Here is an 18,195-nt window from a genome sequence, read left to right as displayed (position 1 = left end):
TCCACATAACGGCATCTTCGTCTTATCTAATATCTAGTCTTCTGGTCTCTCCCAGGTCCGAAGCCTGTTGTTCATCAACGATGATGCACCAGAGTTCAAGGACAGAAGGCCGATATGGAATACATGGTAGCTTTTTTCATGGCGGCATAAAGAATGCGAAAGGCGAAGAGGTAAATACATACGTGGTGCTCTACTTACACTTCACCAGAAAAAAGCCCACGCGCTCGCCCCAGCAACGCACAGTATCACCCCCCATCTTACCAACCCTCTATTAATATGCTTCTTTGCAAAGCTATCAATAGCTTGACTATCGTTGATCTTCGGGAAGGGGACATCCTTCGGGACCGGTAGATCCAACGCCTTGCACAACGGCTCCCAGCCATCACGGACGTCTATAAACACCAGCCGATTCTCTGGCACATTTTCCTTCAGCCAGGTGATGTGCTGGTTGTACGAAATGCTCGTCACTGGCTCTGTTTCTCCAAACTTGAGGAACCACTGCTGACGCAGCGCATTGATGTAGTTGACAAAGTATCGAAGTGAGGGCAAAGGGAATAAGACGAAGCGTAGGAACCATTGAGTGGATTTGGTACTAACGGTGGCCATGCTTCGTTCCCACGCTTCAACATCGCGCACGGTGCAGATGACTTTGGCATCTGGGTAGATTGCCATTAATTCTCGTACGAGCGTTGAACCGGGTGAGTCAGTAATGGCGACGAACCCGTCAACGCGCTCTTTGATGAGATCTAGATTGGAACGCGTTATGGAAATGCCTTCTGGCCGCCACTGATTCAGCACCTGAATCCATGTCTTGATTTCGATTTCAGGACCAAGGAAGGCTTGTGTCCCACCGTGATATACAGGACCATCGAGAAGGATCTCCAGCGCTCGGCTGATCGATGCAGTTCCAGTGCGGGGAAGGCCAGCGCCAATGACTTGAAGCTTGGTGCCTGGTCGGGGCTGAGAGTATTGCTGGCCCATGGCGGATACGAAGGGACAAAAGCACGATGTGTTGCAGCCAATAGAATTAACTGATTCAGAGGACTTTCGTTCTACGTCAGACAAAGCACGGGCTACGTGTTTTATACAGCCACTTTGCGATCGCCAAGAAGCACTTACCGCCTGCCGCCTTTGGGATTTTGCAGCGCTGAGAAAAACTGTCTAGGGGAGGAAAGAAAACTCAGGACCTTAACCCTAAGAGATAAAAATATTTAGGTAAGTCTAGTCCAAGTTTAGGTAAATCTTTACTAAGTTTATTTTGACACCCTATCTTGAGGCTTGGTATTTTCTTGCCCCTTGACTCCTTGAGAGTGATGTAATCTTACGCCTAGGAGAGTGAGAGCGGTGGAAAATACTCTTTACGGCATAGCTCAGTTGATTCCAGGCATATTTTCGGGTGTCATCATCTTGGCGATGATCTTCAATTCATCTTGTGATGTCCGATTGGTTAAAATCGTTAGGAGACCATGCAAGTCAGCGCTACGGATAATATTAGTGCAGTAAGCATAATTAACCATATTCTTGGGGTGAAATCGCCCGCTCAGCTCCGCCTCGTCTGCACAGCTCTGCCTCGAGTCTACTCCTTACCAGAACGTCATCATGGCTATGCTATTCTTCCCCTAGCCTGGACTTATATAAGTGTAGAGAAGATAACGCTGTTGTGCTATCATCTCTCCAGTCTACATCCATTCCAAACTCGGAGTTGCACGATTTGTAGAGTCCCTACTTGTTCTTCTTATCCTCTTGACGTTTTATCTATCTATTCTCTAAAGTTTCTAAGTCTACGCAGTTTCGTAGCTGCATAGCATCATCATGGCTCCAAGCGCTGTGGGGTCGAATCTCTGCACATCAGCATCTTGCGTACACATCGCTTCCGAGATTCTCGGAAGTTTGGCATTAAACTATACCGAGATTGACCCTTGCGAAGACTTTGAACAATGTAAGGCTCACCACACACATACCTCCTTAATTCAAGTCTAACCTCTAACACAGATGTTTGCGGCAATTGGGCTGCTCGACACGAGATCCCCGCCGGCGGAGTCTCCACAGATGGACTCACGCTTGCCCAGGAAAATGTCGAGAGTGCCTTGAGACAGATCCTCGAGAGCCCATATCCTTCCGGCGACGATGCTGGATGGATTACTGTCAACTTGACAAAGGAGCAGGCCAAGGCAGACAGGGAGATCTTTTCTAAGATCCAAGACACGTATCAGGTCTGCACTAACTATACAGCGCTGGAAGAAGAGGGTCTTCAGACTCTGCAAGAAGTTGTCAAGACAGTCGTCGAGCTGTATCCTACTACTCCATCGAGCAACAGGACAGCTACAAACACAACCGACGAGCCTGTTGAACTCGGCAAGATTTTGACCTTTTTTGAGAGCGTCGGCATTCAGACCTTCCAGCGGTTCATACAGAAGCAGAAGGACACCGACCCTGACGCGGTCCAACTGAACCTTTTCCCTCTGCAGCCCGAAGAAGTAGTCCTTCCAGCTACAGAGCAGCATCTCGAAGAGTACATCAAGATCGCATCTCAGCTTATCGTCTCTGTCCATCCTTCCAATATCAGCACGACAGCAGCTGCTGAACTCATCACTGCAGTGATTGAGTTAGAAGGCAAATTAGTAGCTGCTTATGCCTTGGCACAACACAATGGACCGCCATCTGAAATTGTCTCGATCGATGAGGCGCAGAAGCAATTCCCCGAGCTGAACTACGAATATGTGATCGAGCAGCTTGCTCCCAACAATTGGACAGGCGACATCCAACTCGTTGCACCCACCTACTTCAAAAATGCATCCCAGATCATATCTGAGACTCCGACTACAATTCTCCAAGCATACTTCGTATGGAAGGCGATTACTTCCATTTCCATCTACGTCGAGTCCGATTTGACCAACGCGTACAACGACCTGGTGAACAAGATAAGGGACAGAGACCCCGAGAGCCCTATACCACGATGGAAGCGCTGCATCAACTTAATGAATTACGGCGTTGCCTGGACCCAGGGCTCCCAGTACACGTCGCAGTACATCGGCCCGACGGGCCTGACGTGGATACTCTCACGGTTCTTCGTGGACAAGCATTTCAGCCCTGAGGCTAGCGAGCTTACATCTAATCTTGTGCAACACATCAAAGACTCCTTCTCAGAGCGCATCGAATCGCGCGACTGGGCAACGGACGAGGTTAAGAAGGCGTCTATCGAGAAGGTGGAAGCTATGGCGAAGATCATCGGTCTTCCTACCTTCCCTGATGCCGTTGATCCAATTTCCCTCCAGGACTACTACTTGGATGTCGAGATCAAACCTTCTCTAGCCTCAACTGCGCTGAGCTTCGTCAAGTCCAAGGTTAAGAATAACTGGATGACTTTGGGAAAGCCGTACAACAGGGGTCAATTTGTCTTGAGCACTCTCACCGCCAACGCTTATCACGCGCGCACTCTGAACCAGATCGTCCTATTCGCGGGTTTCCAACAATTCCCTATCTACGACGTAGAATTCCCATCTTATCTCCTCTACGGTGGAATGGGCAGCGTCGTTGGACACGAGATCACACACGGTTTCGATAACACAGGCCGTAACTTTGACGAGATTGGTAATTTGACAGTGTGGTGGGATGAGAAGTCGATCAAGGCCTTTGAAGAAAAGACCAAGTGCTTCATCGAACAGTATAGCAACTTCACCATCCGAGCGCCCAATGGTACAGATGTCCCTGTCAATGGAACCCTCACGCTTGACGAGAACATCGCCGATGCTGGGGGTGTAACTTCCAGCTACACGGCGTGGAAGAAGTGGGAAAGCGAGAAGGGTAAGGCGAAGAATCTTCCTGGTTTGCAAGACTTCACGCACGAGCAGCTGTTCTTCATCAAATGGGGCCAGACTTGGTGCTCTAACGTTCCGCCAAAGTTGGCTTTGACGCTGCTCGAGGATGACATTCATAGCCCAGCGCCTGCGAGAGTCGAGCTGCCTCTGAAGAACACAGTTGGATTTAACAAGGCATTCAACTGCCCTAAGAAGGAGCCTGTTTGTGAGCTCTGGTGAGGAGCTACCTCTGAGAGGGTAAATTGGGCAGAAACGGTTCTGTATAATTAGGCACATTTTCACTGTTTCCCTCATACCACATATGCTTTTGTCAGTGGTACTGCCAGTCAAAATGAACGTAGCTCATTGAAGCATCACCGGGGCTGACGATTTTATCCACGTTAGCAAGTTCGTCCTGGTTAGAGATCTGTGCATTGAGTTTTGACATGTTTGTATGTTGAACCTTCCTCAGTTTAAAACACTGCTTTTAGTTTATCTGTTCTCACTCCGAAACGTGCATTCCATTGATAGAGTCGTCATTAACCTCAGATCAATTTGGCATTCGCCCACTAGCTTACACAAAAGTCAACCCAATTCGTTCAAACCTTCAGTGCGGTATAGCAAGAAGATTAACACAGCTTCCAATGAGCGTTAGTTACACTACTTAAATCCACTTGTTTGCTCTTGGCAGATGAATGCATCTTTGTTTAAGGGAGTCAGTTCTCCCATTACTCTCTTCCCTTAGTATTTCATCTTCCTCTTTGCTCTGTCTTTGCGCATCGTACAAATGGACTCTCATATGACTAGCCGTTGCTTGAACAAGTGGGCTTGCTCAATATGGAATATTCCTTGTTCGTACTGTAGGTGGCTGGGAAGATTACTGTCTATTGTATAGGATCGAGTTAGAAGGACTGTTCAGTCATTTAGTTGAACCATGGGTATCTACATACCCAACTAATAGAGCTTAGCACCTTGAGCGTACGTGACAGGGGAGTGGCCGTTGATATTGTAGCACTGCTTGGAATGGAAGTAATCTCCATTGTTAGAGTAGGTGTCATAGATGAACGACTCCTGAGAGCAACTCGGCTGAGCGTAGAAGGCAATTCTCTGCCCGTTGCCGGGCCCGAATCCGTTCTCCTTGTAGGACTGGAAACGTTGAACTTTGGGATTGCAGGCTGCGTTGTGATCGACAGTGAGAGTCTGTTCCGTGCCAGTGCAGTCGCGGCCAGTGTAGATCTTGATGCCAACAGCTAGGGTGCCCTGGGTGAAGAGGGCGGCTGTGGCGATGAGCTGAGAGAAATGCATGATGGCTGAAATGAGGAGTTTTGGGCGTGTTCGATGACTACGTTTTCGAAAAGGTAGTTCAATGTTGTTGATTCTGTACTGTTCTGATAGTTGAAGGTTTTTTCTGGAAAGAGGTGTATTTATCTAACAATCTTGGCTTTAGTGTAGGTACGTAAACATAACGACTTGTCCATGGCGTAATTGAATCCCTTGAATCCTTCATGGCGTATCGAATATTTCGCGTATTCAATCCCGCGCGTATTCAATCCCGCGCGTATTCAAATGTCGACCTGTAAGCAGCCTTGCCAGGGGTTGTTGCATAATTACGCTGTAGGATGTCGATCACATCGAAATTCACCGCTCACATTCACGAATCATACCCCTTCTCAAAACTCAAGACTTGACGGCTAAAGGCAATACTCAAAATTTGTTATTTCATGCAATTCGTTATACCCTCCAGGGGTAATCGTGAGTCATCCCTCCCTTCGTACCACATCATCGTTCAATCGTACAATAACCCAAAGAAACCTATGTATCCCTACCCAAGATACCCTAACCACATAGCTCTTCCTCCGCGTAAGCATCTCTATCTCGATCCTCTTCCTCTTGCATACGCATCCGTCGCGCCAAAGCCAATGCTCTCCGCTTATCCTGCAGTCTTTGCGATTCCATATACGCTTCTTCCAATTCCGCTTTTGTATGCAGCTTGTTATCCCCAGAGAACCTCACATAGGTGCTGTTGAAATGGAACTCCAGATTCTGAGCAATCTCATGTACCTGATCGACATCATATTGGTTGAGCTTGAGTTGCTTTTGTAGTTTCTCACGTCGGAATGCCTCAACACTGTATTTCGTTTCAAGCTCTTGGTTTCTGGATTCCTGGCGTAGTTTGTCAGCCTCAAGAGTTTCAACTTGGATTTCCAGAAGGGCGAGTCGATGCGATTGAGTTTCGCATGATGAGTCTTTTGTTTGCGAGGCGTGTAGTAGCTGAGAAATGAGAACCTCCTTGTCCTTAAGAAAATCCTTCAGAGTTTCAATCTCAGCTACTTGATCATCCTTCTGGCTTTGCAACTCCTTGATGTAATCTCTCACTTTCACTCTCTGCTTCAAAAGCTTGTCGTTCAGCTCTTTGATCTTATCTTTGTGCTCTGATTCAGCGAGCCTAAGCTTGGACTGGAGGAAGGAAAAGTTGACTTTGACGCCTGTGACGTCGCAAGACTTTGACTTCTGAAACTCGGCGATCTTTGCCGTTTGGATCAAATTCTGCTTCTTCAGCTCTGAGATAGGAGCGGTATATTCTAGGTTTTCGGCCTTTTCCTGGGTCTTGAGCGCCGTGATCTCGTCCCGTTGCTGTTGAGACTTTTCTTTCAACTCTTCAATATTGGCTTTTTGGAGTTTAACCTTCGACTCGAGCTCGGATCGTGATTTCCGTCCGTGTGAGCTTGTGTTTCGTGGCTTCATATTTGACATTTCGATCTTCGTTCTGCTTCTCCAAGTCTTTGATCTTCTCCTCTTGCTCGTGGTTGATGCGCCAAAGACCTGTGACCTTTCCCTGAACCTCCAGAATTGCAGCTTCTAGCTCCGCCCTACTGTCCACCAGTTCATTAGAATCCATGATCACGGGTTCTCGTAGGAACTAAAACCAGACACCTGCTGATTCGGGTGATCAGGGTAAGGGTCACGTCACGTAGCGAGAAGTTGAAACGCAGGACCATTGCCGGGGTCATGAATGTATTTATAACTGAGGATGTTTAAGTCTTGTGTTAGTAAAGACAATGGATTGTTCGAGATGTTAGGTAAGTATACATGTCCAGATCCTTGACCGCTTAGTCGCGTCGTGTTCTGTGAATTCTGTATTTTTTATTTCAGTAATTTGAATACTGTTCTGCTTAATCAAATTTGACTATCTAACCAAAATGCACTGGCAGCATGTTCTTGATTCCATACACCAAAGATGTGCAGCGGTGGATATGTTGGAAAGGATATAAAGCGCAGACAACCCGAGCTCAGTTTATGATGATATTGGTGGGCCAGCTTACTACAGTAATTTAACCACGGAGCATCAAACCGAGTATTAATCAATTGATCTCATTCGTAAATTAATGTCTACATCTAGAAGGAAATTAACAGATCTGAAGTAAGATCTTGACTGTACCTACGCAACCATTACTTCCGTTGAGTAACAAGAATCGGGATCATGGCTTCCTCTAGTGCGCTACAAAGGAGGCAGTAGATATGACAGTGGCAGAAAGGCTGCTGCCTATTTGATCGCTCGAAGTGAATGAACATCTAATTTCTGAACATGCAGACTGACGTTATAAATAGACACTTTCTGCCGCCATGCTTCCCACGTCAACCCTTCCCATTACAACACCTTCCCAATTTACTCTGATAACTGTCAACGACCCTGATTCCCTTACCCAGACTTGAGACATTTGAGATTGGCCTGTATCTCATCATGACTACAGCATCTCTTGAGGAGCCCAAGTCAGGGGCCAACGTTGACATCCTGAAGATGGCACAGCAACTTCAGCATCTGGCCCATTTCTTGTCCCAAGGCCATCCAGTCCCAGGACTTAGCGTATCCGAAAAGGATCTCAAAGCTGCGCGTGTGCTAAGCCCCGTCACCAACGTTACATCCCACCGCCGACACTCAGACTTGGGCTTTCCCCGAGAGTGGGTTGAAGATGATGTTGCCCTTGCCATTGCACTTCGTGAATGGAGACGGGATATCGACCCGATGCAACTGAGCAGTACACCCCTTGTGGACGAGAAGCCTGCGCAGACAACAGTCACTCCCACAGAGGCTGAGGTCTCAGAGGCTGACATTGAGGCTCATGCGAATGGGTCATTCTTGTCACACTCCATGAAGGGAGAAGCTCACTGGGTTGCGAAGCTGAAGGAGCTTGAGAAGAAGCTCCGACAAACCGAGCAAGAAAAAGAGTCTGTTGTCCAGAAGAATGTCAAGCTTCAGCGCGACGTGGAAGCGCTTCAGCGCCAGTCAGAGTCTTTTCGCCGTGCCCTTTTTGACCCCAAACGCAAAATCCACGAGAATAACCTGAAGGTGAAGGTGAAGCTCAATGGCGAGATTCGCCAACTCCAAAGTTCACTTACTGTAGTGAACAGTAAGAATGAGTCCCTCGTGGAGAAGAACAAGGAGCTGAAGTCATGTAACACAGATCTCGTGATGGAGAACGAAGAGCTTCTTGAGAAGAATACGCAGTTGGAGTCATGTAACAAGACTCTCGTCACTGAGAACAAAGATCTTGTTAAGAAGACTAAAAAGCTGGAGTTGAGTAATTTTGATCTCCTTACTGAGAATGCAGCTTTTGATACGGAAATCAAGCGTCTGGATTCAGATCACGAGACTCTTATTACTATGGCCCAGAAGTTCCTGGATAAGCATGCACTCTCGACAGAGGCTACGAAGAAGCACGAGGAGACTCTTGTTGCAGAGAACCAGGCCTTGAGGAGGAGAAGCAAAGCCCTCGTGAAGGTAATTGCAGCTATGAAGCTCGACAGCAAGCGCTGCGCCGCCCAGGTCGAAGACCTTGACAGCAGTAAGGATTTCTTAGCTGCTCATAATAATGACCTTTCGATTCGGAATGCAGCCCTTGGTGACAAGGGCAAACGACTTGAAGAGACTCTTAACAAGATTGTTATGGATGCGAAGTGTTCGCTAGGCGGTTAGTAGGCTGGAAATGACAGGAATCAGTTCAATCAGAAGGTCAGTTTCGAATGAGTTGGTTTCTTTTATCATCAGTCTGTGTTTTGCTTAACCTTCGCGCTTAGCCCGACAATCAACCAGTCGCCATCACGTCATTTGCCAGAGCCTACGGAGTACAATAGGCCCACTGTCACATTCGACCGAGACTTTTTGCGAGCTCTGATCTGTTATATCCTAGCCAAGGATCGATATTTATATTTCTTTATTAATATACTTGAAGATGAACTACTCAGCCAGCCTTCTGGCCATTCGTAATAACAAAGTACTTCTTCGTAAACGGCCCCACGGAAGTCCATGTAACCTTCAAACCGGATGGCAGCGCAAAGATATCTCCGCCCTTGAAGCTATGTACCTTTCCACTCTCGTGCTCCTCAATCTTGATCTCACCCTCGAGGACCATGATAGTCTCATCTCCAAGAGGAGAGCTGTACTCAAAGGTAGTCGTCCCATCGGCCGTTGCGCCTGGTAGCCCTCGTCCACTTCGCCAGACACCGACATTGAGGAGACCCGTAGACCCCGTCTTTCGAACTAATCTCAGCTCGCCTGCCGTCTGTGATCCTTTTCCTGGCTCATCCCAGGTATATGGCGCCCAGTCATCAGGGTTGTCGTTAATATTGCCGACGAACAGCTCGTCACTCTTGGTACCCTCAACAGGGGCATCCCAAATAACCCAGAACTTCTTCAGGAACGGTCCGTGGACATGCCACTTGAGGTCGAGGTGCTTAGGGTGCGCCAGGATATCTCCCGCCTTGAAGTGGTATTTCTTGCCTGAAGCTGTAGCCAGGACATCTGCGGAACCCTCTAGCAGAACCATGGTCTCGTCACCAAGGGGAGCCGAGTAGACGATATCGACAGTGCCATCATCGTTACACCCAGCAATGCCAGGCCCTGTCCGCCACAGACCAGCTGCCAGATTGCCGCCAGTTGTGCCTCCAGTGCGGATGGTGACAACCTCACCCTTTGACTGAGCACCGTGGAGGGGGTCATCCCAATTAAAAGGAGTCCATGTGCCGGTTGAGTTGCGAGAACCGTGCTCGAGCTCGTGTACAGGGGCGGGGGCAGTCATGTTGAAGAACAGTTGAGATAAGAGGAGAGATGATAACTCAGATGAATTGGTGTGATTGAGCTTTGACCTTGACGGTAAGTACTTGCTTTTGAAGGCGGATTCGAGTAGCTAATAAAGATTACTGGAGTGGAGAGGCGGGCAACTCCTCATTCTTTGCAAGGATGCCCCCATTCTCTCTGCAGCCCGAGTCAGCACAGGGTTATATGGGAGGTCTGCATGGAGACCCTCACGTATGTACGCTTGACTAAGGCCAAGCATGCGCTGCAGATGACAAGGGTACAAAGTGCAACGGTCGATTAGAGGATCACAACGGTTCCCTCTCTTCAGAAATAAGCAGCCGGCTTGTGGATTAGATCTACTGGCGTCAGTCCGATACATTGTAACAGTTTAGATACCAAGCTGCGCTGCAAGTTTCGCTGTGACCCTACCGCCAGAAGGACGCATGTAGGCATGGAAAATTTCTTATCATAAGCGTGATTTGTTACTCCATGCAAAAAGTGATAAATGAAATGCATGTTGGTTCAAGGCTGGCATGGACCCTGGTCGGTTTGCGAGTCAACCGGTAAGGACCAGTCTGAGAGCTGAAAATGTTGGCAGGAAAACCCCGTAAACTATCCAATGAATGTTTTCGAAGTGTTTCGGGCTAGCACGGTACGGCACGTTAATTAAGCGTTGGAGATAAGAGACATTATGCGTAGTACACCGTACACCCAGCACTAAATTATTAGAGACAAGAGATAAGAGACAATGCAATTGTTTACTTATGGGATGAAGATTTTAGAGCCAACAGTGGAACAAGGGTCTTGTCCGGGGTATGATACGAGATGGCGTTGATTGTCATCCAATTGGAGAACGTTGCATTGATAGCTGGGTAACATTCTGTTAATACGAATATGCAGCCGATGATTCAATCACCAAGTTCTTGGTCTCAAGATTGAGCTCCTTTTTCTCCGAAAGTATAATCTTCCGCAATCGCTGTCGATATCAGACCAGAAACGAGATACCAGCGTTATTCCAAGCAAGGATCGAAAGTTTCTTCACCTTCATGCAAGGCTCTGAGACCAAGCATCGTAAGGCATGATACAACTGTTTGCAAGAGGTAAGATAGCCGAAACTCTATTTCTACGACGAATTATACTGTGTAAGCACTACTACGCTACGAAGTACGCGCGGCACAAGGAGTTGGACGCCAAATGCCGCTCTGCCAGCCCTGCACGGCCAAGGGTTCAAATCCTGCTTATCCACACGCTGAAGAGTAACTGGGCGGGGTGGCCTTCCGGTACCTGTAGCTGCCGCTGCGGGTAGCAGTGATCGTCGCTCTGATCATGCAATTGTGCCTAACTACAGAGTAACCCCGGCAAACAATCCCGTTTTTAGAACCTACAATTTTTATAAAGTGGACAAGCGACAGTTTTCACCCGTCGCCAGTACCGGGATCGCCTGCAGCGGCTGGCTTCAGCGTGTGGCGTTTGAGTTTCTTCCCTCTTATCCCCGGGTTTCGCCTCGAAACACGGTAATTACAATGACTAGAGGCTTTTCCAGGATTTAAGTTTCCGATGCAGTGCCGATCTCCCCCTGAATCCTCTGGGTTCATTCGCTGTATATATATAATAATTAAAGAAGCTTTCTCGTATTAATTGCCTTCCATTTCTCGTACATGTCTCCCAGTGTCTCGGAGATCTCTACCGACTATTCCCAGCATGGCACTTACGGTTCAGCCTCATGGGCTCGCCATGGTGCAACTGGTGAGCTCCATCGTCTTTGGCATCTTGAGCACGATTGTCATATTTCTGCGGGCCCAGATTCGATTTCGGGATAAGGTTTTTGGCGTGGATGATGCGCTCATGACTACTGGATACGTAAGAAGTCTTTCTGGCCATTCATCATCTGAGCGATGCTGCTGACACTCTTGGCACTAGGTACTCTTCTCATGTCTCGTCGGCGTATCGTGTCAAGCTACCTATTACGGGATGGGTATCCACGATAATGAGTTACCAGAAGGGATAGGACAACACGGCAGGCAGGTAAGACAAGACATTAGACCCCCAGGTTTACCTCATGGCTAACAAGCCATCGTTTCTTTTAGTTCGTCTGGCTGTTCCAGATCTTCTACTGCGCCGCCCTCGTATTTATTAAAGCCTCGATTTGTACCACTCTCCTCCGGATCGCTGTCGCGCCGATACACCGCATCATCGCTTGGGCGACATTGATTATGTCTATTTGCGCGGCCCTTATCGTTTTTATCAGTTTGTTTGTTCTTTGCAGGCCACTACCAGCTACGTGGACAGGCGAGGGAACTTGCGCGTCGCCGTCAGCCCTGGCGATCCTGAGTTACTTTGTGTCAGCGGCATCCTTGGTCACGGACTTGGTATGCGCCATACTGCCTGGTTTTATGCTTTATAAGGCCCAGATGAAGACAGCAACAAAGATCTCGATCAGTCTGGTTCTTGGAATGGGTGCTCTGTATGTAAAGCTTTTGCGTGTTCGAGAGAGTCATCAGAAACTAATTATGAGCAGTGCATCTATAGCCACGATCATACGAATGCCCTATATGAAGTTCTACTTCCATCCCGAAAAGGACTATCTATGTCAGTCGCCCCTCTTCTCTCTTCTCCAAGCATCCAACTAATACATATTACAGACCGAGTCTGCAACGTCGCCTTATGGTGTTTGTTCGAAACGGGGATCGGTATCGTCGCTGGGTGTTTGCCACCATTACGAAAGCTACTCAAACGCTGGGTCACCTTCGACTCTTCACACGGGCATTCTTCGGGAAACACGCCGTATGGCAAAGGCAGTGCACTTGGAGTCACCACCAAAGTAGGGTCAACAAGCCGCAAGCCAAGAATTCCGACTACTGGTGGGATTTCTACAGGGGGCGAGTGGGAGCGACTTGACGATGATTCGTCGAAGCGACGGATTCATGTCACCGTGGATATGGAGATGCATACTATGGAAAACGGTGCTTCGTCTGTGGGGTCGCAAGACTCTATTGAAGAACTCGCCAGACCGATCCGATAACGACAATGTCAGATACCACTATATTAGAGTCTTTAATTACTGGAAATAAAAGAGCCAAAGCTGTAATTGGGAGTAACAAAGATGGTGACTTTTGCTATGCTTATGGTCTAGCTGAGAAATAAACATAGCAGATATTTAGATTTTATCTACGTCTGGAAAGTCTGTGATTCATCGAATGATACTGAGAAAAGTGATATATTTGTCTAAAATTCTTAACTGCCCGACAGAAATGCTGCACTAGCCTTCGATTTAGGGTTATCTGAATGTCATTTCAGAGTAACAAGCTCTACATGATTCTCAAAATTGCTGTTCATCCATGTAATATATATAAGCAATACGCAACAAGTACTCAGTCAACTCACTAAAGGGCTCTTAGTATCTCAAGTTTTCGGATAACTTTATTTCAGAGAGTAGTTAAGACTGATAAGTCCTCTCCACAGATGATGTCTCAATCCCAAAACCCCTTGCCGCCCCAGGTGTTACCAACATTAACTTTTGATGACTCTGTAGTATTAACCTCATCCACATGATTGATTGTACTAACGCGAATCCCTTGTGAACTTGAGAACGACTCTGTTACAAATGAGTTACCGACGTTGACCATCCCTGGTCCAGTGATCTTTCCAGCAGTGTTTTTGCCAGCGATTTCCAGAATCTTATTCTTGGAGGCATCAGACAACAAAGGGTCTAACCCTTCAGCGGCATCTTGGATCACTTCCAACTCCTGCTCGTCATTTACCTCCTCAATCTCCATCTCGACTAATTGACTTGTGACCTGTGGGGTGCCAGGAAAGACCTTTTCCAAGTCTTCAATTGACGCGATAATGTCATCAATCATTCTACCCATATAACTCTTATCGTAGAGTGCCCAGCCAGTTTTTTTCATCAATCCCAGACTCTTATACCGCTGTTTAGTGAACACGTCAAAACGACTATGCACGCGCTGCGAGACAGCACCAAGATCTGCTTTCGTGCAAATGCTCAGACCCTCCTCTTCCGTTCTGGCTGTGTAGCGTCTGGAGACCTTGTACGCAGCTTCGAATCTGGCCACTATTTCTTCTAGAATGCCTTGAGCCAGAACAACCATGGGATCGGTTGGCTGGGCGAGACTAAATCGTTGATCATTGTTGATGTTGATTGATTCTCCCCATCTTGCTAGTCGGCATTTGGCGACGTCGAGCCGGAGTTGATAGCGCGAGAAGTCTTGGCCGAAATGTTTGGCGATCTGTATGTAGCTGAAACAATCGACGCAGTTGTTAAATAGGCCGGCCATGCTTATGGCGCTAGCGACTGTGCCAAATATCTCAGCCATGGTTCCTTTTGTAACTTGAGGTTATCAGTCGAAGAAACGGACCACTTTGGTGAGCTATTTTCACTTCAAGCTGTTGGTTGTTGGTTCTGAGTGGGTCATCCTCAGCCACGCAGATTCAAGGCAGACACCTTCAAATTTCTTTCGCGATTGGATATAGCCTTGTTGCCTCTTCTCTCCCCCTCTTTCAACCCTGGCGTGACTTGCTGCCTCAATCTCTCTTTCACCCGCCTCGCTGAGATTGACCATGACATTTGAATCACCGGTGTCACAATGGAGAGTTCGACCTCCAGCACTGTGCAGTCTCTGAATGCATCTGGTTCTTCCAGAGTACACGTCGGCAATAACTACAGCATAACGCACCACCATGGCAGAGGCTCCGAGGACGATGGGGCGAAGAAATACCTGGACGCACTGCGCTCGACCGATCCCCGTGATGACAAAGCCAGGATCGAACAGACGAATGGCGGTTTGTTGAAAGATTCGTACGTTTGGATCCTTGACAGCCCCGAGTTCGTTACATGGCGCGATGAAAGCAAGGCCGGTCGGCTTTTGTGGATTAGAGGGGATCCTGGTAAAGGCAAAACAATGCTACTGTGCGGTCTCGTCAACGAGCTGCAGCCTTTGACGAGGCTAGACGGCTCGCAAAACAGCAAAACAATGTCCTATTTCTTCTGTCAAGCTACAAACTCTGGTCTGAACAACTATACAGCAATATTGAAGGGTCTCATCTACCTGTTGGTCATTCAACACCCACCTGCTGTGTCTCATCTGGATGACGAGGAAGACAAAGACCACTGGAACTACAAGGTGTCCCTTGAAAGCACTTTCCGCAAAATATTGGACGAACCAGGTCTTGGCGAGACATATTTGCTTGTAGATGCCCTGGATGAGTGTGTCGAAGACCTTCCCCTCCTCTTAGCACTGATATCCAGCACATCCTCACGCGCCAAGTGGATTGCCACCAGCCGCAACCGCTGCGAGATTGAAGAGCTTTTTGGAGAGGCATCATCAAAACTAGCACTGTCTTTGGAACTCCACGAAGGGTCTGTTTCTAAAGCTGTTGACAGTTACATCAACTACCGAACTCACCATTTAGCTAAGATTAAGAAACTGAAGAAGAGTACACTACAGCAAATCTACGACCACCTATCTCAGCACTCACAGGGTACATTTCTTTGGGTGGCCTTGGTGTGCCAACGACTAGAGAGATGCCGAGCCTGGGAAATTCTGAGCCAATTATTACAGATTCCCCAGGGCCTGAACCAGTTCTATGCGAAGATGATGGACCAAATCCACAAGTCTGCCAGTCGCGACCTCTACATTAGAATCCTTGCTGTCGCATCAACGGTCTTCCGTCCTCTTACCTTTGCAGAACTAATAGCTATGGAGAGCCTGGAAATTGATCAAGAAACCCTTCCTGATCTTATAGCAGAATGTGGTTCATTTCTGACGACAAAGGAGAGCTCTGTCTTGTTCATCCACCAGTCTGCCAAAGACTTTCTGCTTAAGGAGTCAAGCAAATCACTCTTTCAATCTGGGCTCGCGCAGCATCAATACGACCTTTTTCAGAGGTGTATCGCTATGCTGCAAAGCCTCCATCAGGATATCTATAGCTTGGTCCATCCGGGAGTCTCATTGAATGAAGCGCTTCGGAATTGTCCAGATCCCGACCCATTGGAAAACATCAAATATTCATGTGCTTTCTGGGCTGGCCATATGCAAGAGGCATATGTGCTCTCGCTTCGGGGCGATGAAGAAAGCAATATCCCCGGGGTTGACACTGTTCATGATTTCATTAACAAAAAGTTCTTGTTCTGGTTAGAGGCGCTTGCCTTATGTCAGAACATACCAGCAGCACTGAAGACTTTGGTAATTTTAAGGGACTTACCAGGACATGGAAGCTACAAGGCCCTGGTCGAGGATGCCCTCAGATTCTCACACTATTTCTGCTCTGTCATTGAACGTTACCCACTCCAGATATACGCCTCTTGTTTACTCTTCAGCCCAAACAACAGCCTTATTCGCCGTCGATTTAAACAATACACCTCGAAAATCTTCTCCTCAGGTCCAAATCTCGGCGATGAGTGGAGCCCAATTCGTCGCATTTTTGAATGCCCCGATGACGATCTCGACATCAAGACAATGAGCTTCTCGCCTACAAGTCAGACGCTAATTGTAACCACAAGCTCAACATTGACCAGATGGCATGTCAGCCAAGAGCCTGTGCCCGATATCATAAAAAGAGAGAATGGCCATAATAGAATTGCGCCGTCGTCAGATGGGAACTGGCTAGCAGTCATCGCTTCCACACCGGGTTCAGAGGCAGCACAGTCATCAGCTCAATGCGAACTTCAATTCCACGACTTGGCCTTGAGCAGGATCGCTTGGCATCAAAAGCTTGACAGTCATGAAGTTCTAGGCATGGCGATCTCACCCGACAGTCAGTACTTGCTCGTGTGCTATGAATCACTGTTGATGGTCTACGATATTAGCGGTAGAATACGCCGACGTTTTCCGCTTGAGAATGCATTGCCGCGTTTATTTCATAAGCCAGAGAATGAAGAAATCTACTTCTCCTTCTCATCAGACTGCTCATGGGTAGCGCTCTACATGCACAACCGTACGCAAATTTGGGTCCTCAATTTAAGAACAGGCAAGCAGTACATGAATGCCAACTGGAAGGATATTCTCCCCATTAATGACACAGAATTCATCCCCGGTACATACTCACTCATATTCTGCAATGGTTCAGACATCATCTATCTCTGGAATGTTATTGAGCAAAATTATAAAACCTGGAGTCGTTATCAGCACTCTTTCTCTCGTTTAGCCATCTCGCACGCTGATTCTTGGATGGTCCTGTGTGGAGACAATGGACTCCTCATATGTGATCATGCTTGTCTCAATGTACGGGGCTTCGTTGGTCTACCGGATCTACCGGATCTGCAAGAAATTGCAATATCATTTGATGATCAGATAATTGCATGCGGGACCGCGAGTGGGTTATGGATCTTGGATGCCAACACCGTTTTAGCTTTAGCTGAGGCTACAACACGTTATGCTGATAAAAAAGTCCTGGCCTTCAATAACGGGCGGCTGATAGCGTACAACGTCGGTCTCAAAATTGAAGTATGGGACGCAGCGACAGGCTGCATGCTAGATTCATTAGTCTTAGACGACATGGTTGATATAAGAGCCTGGACCATCACATTCTCGCCCAGGGATTGCTACCTGCTAGTCGGCGGCCCGCAATCGATTCTAGGGTGGGATTTGGCCGATAAGAGCTTGCAAAGGATCACGGGCTCTTTTGATAGCGGACCTATTGCAGTCTCTGATAAAAGGCGTAATGGCGACCGGTGGGCGGCTGTGTGTCGGTCTTTTCGCCAGATTACTGTATGGAATGTGTCGACAGAACAATGCATTAGGACTTTCCGACAGCCAGAAAATCAAGACCTGGAGGCTGCTTCAATAGGTTTTGCCGGCAGCCAGTTGGGAGTTCTATGGTGCCCCGGGAAGCTGTCATGGGGTGATTCCTTATTTCTCTTATACGATCTTAAGACTGGCGGACACGTCTCTCGGATCGAAATTTCGCGCCGGCAGATGACTCATGACGGGAGACTTTCTCACTCGTGGAAACCAAGACTCGAGTTGTCTTCGAGCGGAACCTTCGTTATGATACAGTACTGTTCACGCTTCTCCTCATTCCTCTGGAACTTGAGCAAAGATGGTGATTGTATCGAAGTATGCAATAAGTTCCAAAACTTCTTTTTTCTAGACGACTTAACGGTGTCTACGAATCAGGGAATACTCGAAATAGGTTCCATTCAGTCGACTTCCAGTCAACCTTCTAAAAAGGTCACCGAGGCCAGGGTCGGAATGAACAAAGAGAGCCAAAACCTCCTATGTCATATGCACGTGGCTTTCAGTAAATATAGCCAAGGCCTGAACGGCGAATGGATAAATTTTGACAACAAGCCACTGTTATGGA

The 18,195-nt window shown here is 47.6% G+C and overlaps 9 protein-coding genes across 9 annotated transcripts; 4 read left to right on the top strand and 5 right to left on the bottom strand.

Annotated features, from left to right (window-relative positions):
• Nucleotides 1-22: 22 nt before the first annotated feature.
• FVEG_13497 (hypothetical protein) lies at nucleotides 23-981 on the bottom strand (the record flags this gene model as incomplete). Its single annotated transcript, XM_018902866.1, has 2 exons — nucleotides 23-130; nucleotides 262-981. The coding sequence occupies 2 exons, from the start codon at nucleotides 979-981 to the stop codon at nucleotides 23-25; spliced, it is 828 nt and encodes a 275-aa protein (XP_018761696.1).
• An 831-nt stretch (nucleotides 982-1,812) lies between these two features.
• On the top strand, nucleotides 1,813-4,037 carry FVEG_13496 (hypothetical protein; the record flags this gene model as incomplete). Its single annotated transcript, XM_018902865.1, has 2 exons — nucleotides 1,813-1,939; nucleotides 1,993-4,037. 2 exons carry the CDS (start codon nucleotides 1,813-1,815, stop codon nucleotides 4,035-4,037), a joined length of 2,172 nt encoding a protein of 723 aa, XP_018761695.1.
• A 714-nt stretch (nucleotides 4,038-4,751) lies between these two features.
• On the bottom strand, nucleotides 4,752-5,102 carry FVEG_13495 (hypothetical protein; the record flags this gene model as incomplete). The annotated part of the gene is made up of 1 exon (XM_018902864.1): nucleotides 4,752-5,102. The coding sequence occupies one exon, from the start codon at nucleotides 5,100-5,102 to the stop codon at nucleotides 4,752-4,754; it is 351 nt and encodes a 116-aa protein (XP_018761694.1).
• Nucleotides 5,103-5,633: 531 nt separating this feature from the next.
• On the bottom strand, nucleotides 5,634-6,551 carry FVEG_13494 (hypothetical protein; the record flags this gene model as incomplete). The annotated part of the gene is made up of 1 exon (XM_018902863.1): nucleotides 5,634-6,551. The coding sequence occupies one exon, from the start codon at nucleotides 6,549-6,551 to the stop codon at nucleotides 5,634-5,636; it is 918 nt and encodes a 305-aa protein (XP_018761693.1).
• A 988-nt stretch (nucleotides 6,552-7,539) lies between these two features.
• On the top strand, nucleotides 7,540-8,772 carry FVEG_13493 (hypothetical protein; the record flags this gene model as incomplete). The annotated part of the gene is made up of 1 exon (XM_018902862.1): nucleotides 7,540-8,772. One exon carries the CDS (start codon nucleotides 7,540-7,542, stop codon nucleotides 8,770-8,772), a length of 1,233 nt encoding a protein of 410 aa, XP_018761692.1.
• Nucleotides 8,773-9,037: 265 nt separating this feature from the next.
• FVEG_13492 (hypothetical protein) lies at nucleotides 9,038-9,874 on the bottom strand (the record flags this gene model as incomplete). The annotated part of the gene is made up of 1 exon (XM_018902861.1): nucleotides 9,038-9,874. The coding sequence occupies one exon, from the start codon at nucleotides 9,872-9,874 to the stop codon at nucleotides 9,038-9,040; it is 837 nt and encodes a 278-aa protein (XP_018761691.1).
• Nucleotides 9,875-11,496: 1,622 nt separating this feature from the next.
• FVEG_13491 (hypothetical protein) lies at nucleotides 11,497-13,025 on the top strand. Its single transcript, XM_018902860.1, has 5 exons — nucleotides 11,497-11,733; nucleotides 11,794-11,898; nucleotides 11,961-12,337; nucleotides 12,392-12,462; nucleotides 12,516-13,025. The coding sequence occupies exons 1-5, from the start codon at nucleotides 11,575-11,577 to the stop codon at nucleotides 12,893-12,895; spliced, it is 1,092 nt and encodes a 363-aa protein (XP_018761690.1). The 5' UTR covers nucleotides 11,497-11,574; the 3' UTR covers nucleotides 12,896-13,025.
• Nucleotides 13,026-13,077: 52 nt separating this feature from the next.
• FVEG_13490 (hypothetical protein) lies at nucleotides 13,078-14,278 on the bottom strand. The gene has a single exon (XM_018902859.1). It carries the CDS (start codon nucleotides 14,205-14,207, stop codon nucleotides 13,344-13,346), a length of 864 nt encoding a protein of 287 aa, XP_018761689.1. The 5' UTR covers nucleotides 14,208-14,278; the 3' UTR covers nucleotides 13,078-13,343.
• Nucleotides 14,279-14,406: 128 nt separating this feature from the next.
• On the top strand, nucleotides 14,407-18,195 carry FVEG_17532 (hypothetical protein). The gene is made up of 2 exons (XM_018906778.1): nucleotides 14,407-16,647; nucleotides 16,700-18,195. Exons 1-2 carry the CDS (start codon nucleotides 14,478-14,480, stop codon nucleotides 16,807-16,809), a joined length of 2,280 nt encoding a protein of 759 aa, XP_018761688.1. The 5' UTR covers nucleotides 14,407-14,477; the 3' UTR covers nucleotides 16,810-18,195.

This window comes from Fusarium verticillioides, chromosome 8, assembly GCF_000149555.1.
Source record: "Fusarium verticillioides 7600 chromosome 8, whole genome shotgun sequence".
NCBI classification, from domain to species: domain Eukaryota; kingdom Fungi; phylum Ascomycota; class Sordariomycetes; order Hypocreales; family Nectriaceae; genus Fusarium; species Fusarium verticillioides.
The sequence above is the reverse complement of the archived record's forward strand: the minus strand, read 5'-3'. Positions and strand labels throughout refer to the sequence as shown.

What these genes read in the sequence shown, in the direction of transcription:
- FVEG_13491 (XM_018902860.1), top strand. Translation starts at nt 11,575, where the DNA reads ATGGCACTTACGGTTCAGCCTCATGGGCTCGCCATGGTGCAACTGGTG. An exon ending in CGCTCATGACTACTGGATAC is followed by an intron (nt 11,734 to 11,793) that starts GTAAGAAGTCTT and finishes TCTTGGCACTAG; the next exon opens with GTACTCTTCTCATGTCTCGT. An exon ending in GTTCTTGGAATGGGTGCTCT is followed by an intron (nt 12,338 to 12,391) that starts GTATGTAAAGCT and finishes AATTATGAGCAG; the next exon opens with TGCATCTATAGCCACGATCA.
- FVEG_13490 (XM_018902859.1), bottom strand. Translation starts at nt 14,207, where the DNA reads ATGGCTGAGATATTTGGCACAGTCGCTAGCGCCATAAGCATGGCCGGC.
- FVEG_17532 (XM_018906778.1), top strand. Translation starts at nt 14,478, where the DNA reads ATGGAGAGTTCGACCTCCAGCACTGTGCAGTCTCTGAATGCATCTGGT. An exon ending in CATGGCGATCTCACCCGACA is followed by an intron (nt 16,648 to 16,699) that starts GTCAGTACTTGC and finishes CTACGATATTAG; the next exon opens with CGGTAGAATACGCCGACGTT.